Source organism: Elgaria multicarinata, chromosome 6 (assembly GCF_023053635.1).
Source record: "Elgaria multicarinata webbii isolate HBS135686 ecotype San Diego chromosome 6, rElgMul1.1.pri, whole genome shotgun sequence".
NCBI classification, from domain to species: Eukaryota; Metazoa; Chordata; class Lepidosauria; order Squamata; family Anguidae; genus Elgaria; species Elgaria multicarinata.
Window position 1 is genome coordinate 51,249,278 of NC_086176.1, and position 10,778 is coordinate 51,260,055.

Here is a 10,778-nt window from a genome sequence, read left to right on the forward strand (position 1 = left end):
GATAAATCTTCCAAGCTGGAATAGGTCCCATCACAGTGGTTGCCATCTGTGCCAGTTGCAGCACAAAACTGCTGCAGAGCAAGGAAAGGCGGGCAGGATGGACCCTTGCATGGAGGTCTAAGAGCCCCCATCAGTTTGTTCATGTAGTGCCATCAACATACATGGCACTTTACAGAGTACAAAAGGACCGGTCCTAGTGCAAAGGCCTTACAATGTACAACAGGCACCAAGAAAGACAACAGAGGGAAGTGAAGTAAATGGGTGTGGTGTAAATAAGGAAAGAGCAGGCATTACACATTCTTAGGGAGCAATACTATGGTCCTGAGGAGGGCATCCAAGGGACCATAGGATGGTCCAAATCCCTTACCCCATCCTATCCATAGACACAGATATGACTTCTAGGGGGTGGGGTGGGCAAATCTCTTTCAGCCCAAGGACCAAATTCCATTTTGGAGAAGCTCTCAGTTCCTGCATTCCAGTTAGGGATGTCATGAGTGTCCAACTGGGTCCATGAGGGTAGTGGACCACTCTGCGTCCAGCCATCACAGACCAAGTCGGACACACTAGCCTTGAGGGTGGACCTATGCTCAAGCGCTTGCGAGCCCCCTGGAAGCACTCAGCCATGGCTCCGCTCTGGCTACCAGCATCGCACACCCTTTCCCCTCGCTGTGTTAACAACAGCAAGGAAATGCGCTCTTTCCAGAAGCTCTGGAAATCGCGCTCCCCCCCTCATATGCACACTCCAGTGGGGATCTTAAAGGTCCTATAACCCTTTACCCTTCTGTTCATAGAGCCTATAAGGACCCCATTAGTGCTGGTAGCGGAAGCGTGATTTACAGAGCTTCTGGAAAGGGCACATTCCCATTAATGGAGCAGCAGTGGGGCGAGCGCACGCAGGGTGAGTGCTCCCTGATTTCAGCCACCCCTAATTCCAGTCCTGGATGAAGCTGAAGGCAAGTGGGGCGGGGCCAAAAATACCTGCCTGCATATTTTAGCTTAAAGCTCTTTCTACCAGTAAGTAAGCCTTAGGTAGGGTGACCATATGAAAAGGAGGACAGGTCTCCTGTATCTTTCAGTTGTATAGAAAAGGGAATTTCAGCAGGTGTCATTTTTATGCATGCAGCACCTCTTCATCACAACAGCTAAAGCTGCAGCAACCCTGCCCTGTTTTGTATTTTGTCACTGTACAAGAAAGGGCTGTACTCCTGCATTTTAAGCTGTTGTGATGAAGAGGGAAATTCACCAGGTACTGCATGCATAAAAATGACACGCTGAAATTCGCTTTTGTATGCAACTCTTAAAGATACAGGAGCCCTGTCCTCCTTTCCATATGGTCACCCTAAGCTTTAGGAGAGGCATTTCAGCCTTCTGGAATGGGGACAAAATGTGGAAGCGCTGGGAAACCACCAGCCAGAGGAAGAGGGTGTGGCCAGGGTGGGGAACCCTGAAAGGCCAGATTTGTGTCCCCCCTAGTTAGTCCAGATTTGGCCTGATGTTCAACACCCCTGTTTTATGTCATGGGCAGTATCTCTTGTGAGCAATTGGGAATGGTGACCACTATCCCTGCTTCTCTGGTTCTTACCCTCTTTTGCTGGGCACCTGTGGACGTATTGCAAGGAATATTTTCTTAAGATGGAATGGCTCTGAATGCAGGGGAATGGAAATCATTGCATCTGAAGATACATTTGAAAGCTTCCATACAGGACCAGCAGGAAAGAACAGATGTGACCCCTCTTAATTCCTGTGCCAGTCTTGGGACAGCAGCTTTATTATCACTATGCATTGTGAGTTTGAATTCCAAATCTCGTGGATCTCCAAGGTTTGCCCCCACAAGTACATATGTTGTTTTTGGCACCAAGATTTGAAAGCTCAGTGAGCTGCTCTCTGCAGCTGTGATTTTAATTACATGGAGACGTCCCCCTGCCTTCCCTGAAGCGACCGCCCAGAATCTTATAGGAATCCGGAGACTGCTGGGCACGGGCAGGTTAAATTACAGTTATTAGGAGGAAGTTATTTAAAGATCAAAGTTGACTATCTTCTGAGGAGCAAAGCTCCCGCATACCCCTGAAATGCAAACCAAACAAAACGTTTGCTTATCATCACACACTTCCTCTTGTTTATTGCAGCTTGCCTGCAAATTCCAGCACATCGCCCTATTCTTTTCTCTACTAAAGAAATATGCATTTATGGTGGGGGTGAGGGTGGGGATTCAATTTGGGTCCCATCCGATCCAGATGGCCAAAGGCAGGCAACAAGTTCAGCAAGGAGACCAACCAGTCATTCTGGATTGGGAAAAACCATGGCTGTCACTGCCCCAAAACTGCTACAGGTGGGTTTTTTCCTCCTCCCAATGTACCAGGTTGATGGATGTTCTGGAAAATGGAAATGCTTGGAGATATTTTAATAGGAGAATGTTCACACCTAACACCAAGCTATGGTTTAGAGTTACACAAACAAACCTTGTACCTCCGTCCTCCCCTGGCGTGCTCTGATTCTTTAGCACAAACCATCATTTGGTGGCAAACAATGATTTGTACATGAGCTCCAAACCAGAGTTGCAACCCGGGTTCAAACTGAAATTAACAATCCTCATTTGGACAGCAAGTGCAAACCACAGTTTCCTGATATGGATGCAGCAGCAAACTATGCTGTGCACTAGACAGGGAGTAAGAGCACAATTCTACGCATGTTTAGACAGAAGAAGTCCTTCAACTTCCAGCATTTTCCAGCCAGGAGTTTTTTCTGTCTAAACCTGCATAGGATTGCACCCTAACTTACCGAACCAAAAGTGAAGGAGGAAAGAGGAGCGTGTGTGAGCACAAGGCTTCTTAACATAGTGCCAAACCATGTTACACCTGAATCAAGGTCAAGTTCACTGTTTTCCACAGAACTATGCTTAGAGGTTTCACTAAGGCATGCCTGGAAGCACATCAAGTGCCTTTGCTGTGAACACTGGAAAACAAAGTCCCGATTAATAACAAAGGAAGTTTGTTATTAAAGGACTTATTTTTAGCTCAATTGAAACTGAGAGGAAATAACGGGTCTCAATTAGACCGACACCAGCAGCAGTGGGAAGTCAAGGCAGGCCCTCTTGTCCATGTTGGTGACAGCCGTAGCTCCCTCTGCCCCAGCCTGGGTGCATAAAATGTGACAAATGACTAATCAGGATACGATTTTGATTGCACGGTGCATTTATTCCAACTGCCTTTCCCCCAAGCCCTACTGGGGAACTGGGCCAAGGAAAATGGACAGAACGCAGTGCAGTGGGCCTCTTCTTGTGAGCTCTGGCAAATCGTTCCAGCTCCGCCAAAGCCTTTTACATTGGCCCCCAATCACTAGGCACGCTAGCAGGGTCCCTGCTCTACCCATCTGTAGCCCGCCTGTGATTCTGATGCTTGTGGCTGTGTAGCTTCTGTGTAGTTCCATCAAACACCACTTTAAATGGCTCCATAGAACATTTTGCCATGTTGGCATTCCCACCATTTAAATTCTGTACCAGCGGCATGTTCAGAGCCGTTTGACGGTTAATTAAATCAGCCTTCCTCAACTTGGGGCTTTCCAGGTGCTTTGAACTAGAAATCCCATTATCCTTACCATGCTGGCCGCCGCAAAATAGAGTTGTAGTCCAAATACACCTGGAAGGTACCATGTTGGGGAAGACTGAATGAAATTATCCTGGACTCAAGAAAGCCTGCCAGCCTGCCTTTAAAGGGGTCAGTGCCTTGCTAGAGAAAAGAAGAAGTAGATTAGCTGGCATATTTTAGGTTAGGTGGTTTTCCATGTGTGTATTTCTGTGCAAATGTTTGCTGCTGTAATGCATTTCCTTCCATGATTTATCAGTGGAATGTATGATTTAAGATCAGAAAGAGAAGCTCTTCCCATCTGCCCACCAGTGAGAGAAATTAGGTGGGTGTCCACACAGGAGAGGGCCTTCTCAGCAATGGCCCCACACCTGTGGAACAAACTCCCACTGGCGGTCCGCCACGCACCACCCTTACAGGCTTTTAAGAAGGCCTTAAAAACATTTTATTTTACCATGGCCGTCTCATAAATGAATACTGTTTTGCTGCTACTTGTTGCCCTTGTTGCTTTTATTGTTAGTTTTTACTGTTAGCTTTTGTTGTTTTTAACTGATATTTTACTGTCTATGCTTTTACTGCGTTTAATGTTTATACTGTTTTATGTATGGTTGTCAGCCACCTTGGGAGGGCTTCTTCCCTGAAAGGCAGCTAAAAAATGTTTTAAATAAATAAATCAATAAAATAAAATAAATTTATTTTGTTTCTGTATGGTTCACAATTAAAACCATAGAATAGAATATAAAAGTTTAAAACTGCAGAATAAAATAAAAATAAAAACCAAAATAAACCCAGCAGCAATGCAAAGATTTAAAATACACTAGCAAATTTAAACCCACAGAAAGAGCAAAATGCCTGGGCATATTAAAAGGTCTTCACCTGGTGCGGAAAAGAGAACGTGTGAGCATTTGTCACCTGGTAAGAACAAATCTGTCAGGATCTTAGTGCTGTGCCTGGAAAGGTAAACCTTCTCCTTGCACTTGTCCCCTAGTCCTGCCCTCCAGATGTGTGAGACTACAACTCCCAGAATCCCCCATGGCTGGCCTTGGGCACCAGGCTAGGGTACGCTGCCCTGGCGTATTGAATCTTTTTGACATTCAGCAGCAGTATGCTCAAAATGTTGATGTGGCAAGATTTGCGCATTTGGAGACTTCGTTTCCATGGCAGCAAGCCTCATGTGCAAGGAACTGGCAAGTCAGGGGAGGGGATGGGCGGGGAGGGGAGGGAGGGAGCGCAACGGAAAGGAGTCATTAAAGTATGTCAATTAGTATGCAACACCCTCTCTCTCTTTAGAGTGTGCTCCCACAAAAAGCAGGCGGCAGCAGCATCGGGCATGAATGGGAAGGGAAGGCGTTCTCCCATTTCTCTCAAGTGGCACGTGGAGCTGAAGGACAGGTCACTCTTATCAACATCGTTGTGTAGCTTATAACAGGGAGCAAAGGAGTGAGGTGTGGGGAGGAACCCTGCTGAAGTCCCACTACTTGCTGTGGAGGTGGGGAAGGAGCAGTTCAGTGGGAATAAATGGAGCCAGTGGAGGCTGGTGGCTCCAGGTTTACTGGGGCTGTGAATTCCTTCTGGGTTTTAGTCAGAATCAGCCAGAACTCTAAAGGAGCTATCCAATAGCCAGCCTTTTTAAGGTTCAGAACTTTGCCTAGCTCCTTTAGAGTTCTAGCTGGTTCTGACTAAAACCCAGAAGGAATTCATAGCCCTATCGAAATCTGAGCCACCAGCCCCCCACTGAATGGAGCTTTATTTGGTTCTGGCTGCCACTGCTCTTCCCAGTTAGCCTAGCAATAGAAAAGCCAAGTTCCTGCTGCTCCTTTGCTACTCTCCTTCTGACTGACTGGGGGCTTCTCTATATTAAGCGAAAATCCTGCAGCCTTACTGGGGCTTTGTCTTCCAGAGTCATCATGGGTTTACAGTCAGGACAATACATGTGCTTCCCTCTGTTTTTGCCAGTTCCTTCCCATATGGTTCGTTTATGATATGGCGCTGCTATATTGCTGGATTTAGATTTATTACTGCATTTTCGGTGACTTATAAAATGGCGGATTCCCACTTGAAAATGCTGGGAGAGGCATTGGAGGTCGCACAGCATTGTGCAAAGGATCCGCAAACTTCCATGAGTGAACAATCACAAGCGCACAAGAAATGCCTCCTGTAGAGAGAGCCTGAGTGTGGCGGCTGGGGCACAATGCCAGCTTCCCTTCCTGTTTCAATCATATTTAGACGAGAGTATGTGCTGCTCCTAGGCTACTAACAGTGCCACCCTGCCCATGTCTACTCAGACATGAGCCTCATTGAGCTCAATTGGATTTGGTTCCAGGTGAGCATGTATAGGATTTCAGCCTAATTTCTTTTGAAGCCACACAGCTTGAGTTCAGCCTTGGTGGTTGGCAACTGTTGCAGCATCCTGAACTGAAACCAAAGCCAGCAGAGTGAAACATCCAGAACTGGGTAGTGGCTAAAGAACTGCGTTTAGACGTGGGAGGCATCCAATCCCTGTTCAGCCATAATGCTGGCACAGTGGCTTCGGGGAAGTCTCTTCGCTGGATGTTGTAGGCAATATAAACAATTCTGATACTGCCTTGTGTCAGTAAGTCAATGAAGCCCTACCATCTTTATACATTTCTTTTGTGTATGTGTGGGGCCCCCGGAATAGACCTTACTTTAAATCTGTGTATAGCAGCTATGCTCCCCTCAGATCAGGGCTCCTGCACCTAATCCAGAGTACACATGGGGGGGGGATGCAGCTGCTAGACACAAATTTAAAATAATCACTGTTTTGACTCTGTGTGTGAGAGAGAGAGAGAAAGAGAGAGAGAGAAGGGAATAAATGATGCTCCTATATTTATGCTATTGTTCTTCAGTATCAATCTATAGCCGCCTCCCCAGATGTTTTGGATTACAACTCCCATCAGCTCCAATCAGCATTACCATTGGGGAAGGCTGACGTATTCAGAAGCTAATAGGAGGAAGAATGTGCATCTTTTTGTTATAGGCTTTTGCAATTCTTATGACAGCGAAAAACTTAAATCACAATAAAAACCTCAATAAAAAAGAGAGCCGTGTTTTACAATCCCAGCTTTCATTAATTTTTTAAAGACTGTCCTATAAAACCCACTGAATCAACGCAGCCATTGATGCCATATGATGAACAGGCGGCTTAAGAGCTACTTAATATTTAATGAACCCACAGCATCTGACAAGTAATAACGTTTTAATGGCACTTGCCCTTTGCTCTGGCGTGTAGTCCACATTTTTCTATGGGTCTCATGCCTTTAACATTATTTTTTAACATTCTAATGAATGTTCATCCACCCGCTGCATAAATGCAGTGGGGGAGAGCACTTTGTCTCTGCAGCTCCTCTGAGAGCAAAGGTCAGAAACGGAATCCATGTTTGTGGTATCAATGTTGATCATACTTTATGAACCCTGGGCCAGACTTCCCCAACCTAGGGCCTTCCAGATGTGCTGTTCAACACGTCCATTGGGAACCAGGTTGGAGAAAAGTGCACTAGAGTTTTTCCATATTTAGCCATAGATCATATTACCTCAGTTCAGGATGTTTTTACACGGCCTGCTCCTGAACAGCCTTGATGCCAATCCATAAAATGTTCTGGCCACCCTAAAGCTCTCAAGGTTATCAGAGAGCAGCAAGGGCTCACTCTTGCTGCATCCCAGATGTGTAAAAGTAAAGGTAGCTACGCCTGATGTCTAAATGGCATAGAAAAATACATATGTGCCAATTGGCTTTGGTTAATTTCTTTAACCGAAATTCAACAGTGACTGACCGCCAACAAAACGTTGGTGGAAAGGATTTTCCCTCCCCACTGCAGTCCCCCGTGTGCCTCCAAAATCTGCTCTGAAGGGTTGGGGGACCCTACAGAGCAGATTTAGGGGATGCTGGTGGGTGAAGAGAGAAGTGGAAGCTTTGTTGCACAAGAAGAAGTTCATTGCCATGTTATTACATTCTGGGTAGGAAAAAGAAGAGTAATCTGCAGTGCACCAATATTTTTTCAGTGCACCACCTGCAAACTACAAAGCACTGAGTACAAATGTAATCTGCTTTAGCTTTGAAAGTGACTCCTGGGTGAGAAAATGCTTTGTCATATCTTTACGGGCATACAGAGGTGCTTTCCACAAGGAGATTAGTAACACCAAATGTAACAGCACCCTTTAAACATTATGTTTCATCTACATGATAATTAAACTCTTGACGCAGCTGAAAGAAAATGCTATTGCTATATGAACCCTGGTTGAACTTCTGCTCTCTCTTGGGAGTTAAGACTCCATTCTGATAAGGATTATGAAGGAAGCAGGAGGCATGAGGAGATGATAATAATAAATAAATTTACAATCGTAGGAAATGATATACAGATACAGTAAGATGTATGATGCCCCTTTCTCTGTGCATTTTTTCCTGGAAAAAGCTACCTAACTTCTTTCCAACTTTTCCATCCAGGTTGGTGGGCATACTATGTTACCCATTCGTTGGATGCCTCCTGAAAGTATCATGTACAGAAAATTCACCACGGAAAGTGATGTCTGGAGCCTTGGAGTCGTTCTATGGGAAATCTTCACCTATGGCAAACAGCCATGGTACCAGCTCTCAAACAATGAGGTGTGTCCTGGGGGTTAAAAATAATGGGTTGTCTCCTATGGTGTCATTCTCCCAGCACAAAACTTCGATCACTTGCAGAAACCCTGTTTTCAGCCTTGCATGTTTCAGATCCGACACTCTGATTCCACTTTAGCAAGCCATCGCACAAGCCATTTCACAACTCATGATGACTTCATTAGGCTAGGCGCTGCTCGCACTAGATATGCCAATTGTTCCGCCGCTAGCACTTGCACAACTGCTAGTGGAACAATGCTCTCTCCTGTCCTTCTCCCACTAGACTGATATTGGATGCAACCCAATGTGCTTCAAAATACAGTCAGGCTGTATTGGTTTAATCTAATGAGAACTTGGTTGAGCTGGGCCCAGAAATGTCCTTGCATTGGCCAGAATCTGGGCATTTATACAAAAAAGAGTGCAGAAGTGTTAGGCAAAAAATGTCAATTGGGAGGTGGTCTTCAAACGTATTGACAAACTGTGTGGTGTGTCAGCAATAAAAAACCCAATACATTAGCTCTCCCTTTGTCCTCTCTCTCTTTCTCTCTCTCTCCAGGTCATTGAGTGCATTACGCAGGGCCGTGTCCTGCAGCGACCTCGTACCTGCCCAAAGGAAGTGTATGACCTGATGCTGGGGTGCTGGCAACGGGAGCCTCATATGAGGCTTAACATCAAAGAAATCCACTCCCTTCTTCAGAACTTGGCCAAGGCCTCTCCCGTCTACCTGGATATTCTAGGATAGAAACTCCCAGCACTTCCTCTTGCGGAGTGCATGAATGAATGCGTTCAATTGCCACTAAACTCCATTAAAATGTGTTCTTAACTCTGACAGTATTAAATACAAAGATGCGAAGAAGCTTTCAAAGGGCAAGCTATGTGCATTTCTCCCTCTGTAGACAAAGTATTGACTTTGTGACATTACTGACATGCATCTCTTCTCTTCTCCATTCTTTCTGTTTCTCTATTCCCCCCACCCTTGATTTATATTCAATCAGGCTTCTGCATTATTATAACTCTGCATAGACAAAGGCCTTAACAACCTGACTTGTTCTATCAACGGACACTCAGTTTTGCCCATCACAACTAACAATGCCTTGTTGTATTCATGCCTTTGATCTGGATAAAAAAAGGGAAAAATGACTCAAACTTTGTGAGTTCTGCTGTACGGATATCTGGAGCTTCTATGGATTCACCTCTGCTTCATTTGCTTTGGCATCTGCGTGGAAAACGGAAGACCAGCATCCTCTAAGGAATTCTTTTTTCTAGCTGAGATCAAGCCAGAGGGAAAAAATCAGCATATTGTGTAATCCACTCTATATAGAGAAACGATAGGATCAGTTGTACTACTTTAAAACATAATGTAAATTATATGAAAGGGGAAGAATTAAATGCTTTCCCCTGGGAAATGTTCAGGGAAGAGTAAAGGTACTTCCAAGTGTGTTACCATTTTTACATTGATAGATGCATTAATGTGGTCTGTGTTGAAAAGTAAAAGGTGTTGCCTACATTTCCCAGAATTGCATAAACCCGAACCTTGTCCTACAATAGCGATTTCTGATGCCCCTCAAACAAGTATTCTCCAGCTAGTCTCTGATCATGCAGGCAAGAGAGCTGTGGCATATTTAAATGCAGTATAATTTTCAGGGGCATTTCCTAAAATATGAGGGCTTTGATAGGATAGGGCAAGAGCTAGATATGGAGGGATGCTTATCTTATATAGGGCTGTTTTGACAGCACACTCCTACCTTTGTTCTCTGGCAATGTTCCCCCTTTCTATCCCCTCTCCCTGTGCAAACCCAGCATGGCCCCTGTCAACTAATACACAGTAATTTGTGCTGAAAACAGTTGCTCATTTCATTGTACACCCAAATAGGCATAGCGAATTCATGAAGAAAAACATATATTTAGTTGTAGGAAGGTTGTTAGCTGTGTTCAAACATCTATACATTGCTACAGATGCAATAGGCTGGTACAACAAAACTGAATATTTCATGACAGATGTGAGAAAGACCATGCCCAAGAAGACGCTAGAGAAAAGATAGTGTGGTTATCACTTGACAGAATATTGAGTTCCAGAGTTCAGTACCAGTTTCTGGTTGATCGAGCAGGTTGTAATCCGAGCATGATATATTTTTATCCTTTGATTTAGGATTGACAGGCATTGTCTGTATACAGTATAGCTGCTGAGCCAGAGAAGGCAAACTCATGACACATAGATGTGGAAGGTTTAAGATTTACATGTCAGGTGATATTTTTAAAAATAATAATAATAATAATAATAATAATAATAATAATAATAATAATCTCTTATGGAGAGATAAAATCAAACCCACTTTCTTTCTCTGAGGATGAAGGTGCCTTTACTTTAAAAAAAGGGGGCATTTTTAATATGACGAAATGGGGTCCTAAACGCACAGCTCGTCGATGTTTTGTTATTGTCATGCTATTTAAGAAGTTAAGCACTCATTTTTCTAAGTGTTTCTGTAATAGTTTTATATATGTTTTGCTTGCATTTCTTATTTATTACATGCAAGGCACTTTCTTTTCCCCCCTCTGTAGTTTTGAAAGATATCGGGCAGTAT

General features: G+C 44.3%; 1 protein-coding gene across 3 annotated transcripts in view; it reads left to right on the top strand.

Annotated features, from left to right (window-relative positions):
- NTRK2 (neurotrophic receptor tyrosine kinase 2) overlaps window positions 1–9,940 on the top strand; it is a 187,552-nt gene extending 177,612 nt beyond the window's left edge. For all 3 annotated transcript variants that reach the window (XM_063129407.1, XM_063129406.1, XM_063129405.1), the window contains exons 16-17: window positions 8,044–8,202; window positions 8,753–9,940. In XM_063129407.1, coding sequence (XP_062985477.1) covers window positions 8,044–8,202; window positions 8,753–8,938 — 345 coding nt within the window. In that variant the 3' untranslated portion in view covers window positions 8,939–9,940. The remainder of the gene's footprint in view (window positions 1–8,043; window positions 8,203–8,752) is intronic.
- Window positions 9,941–10,778: the final 838 nt, after the last annotated feature.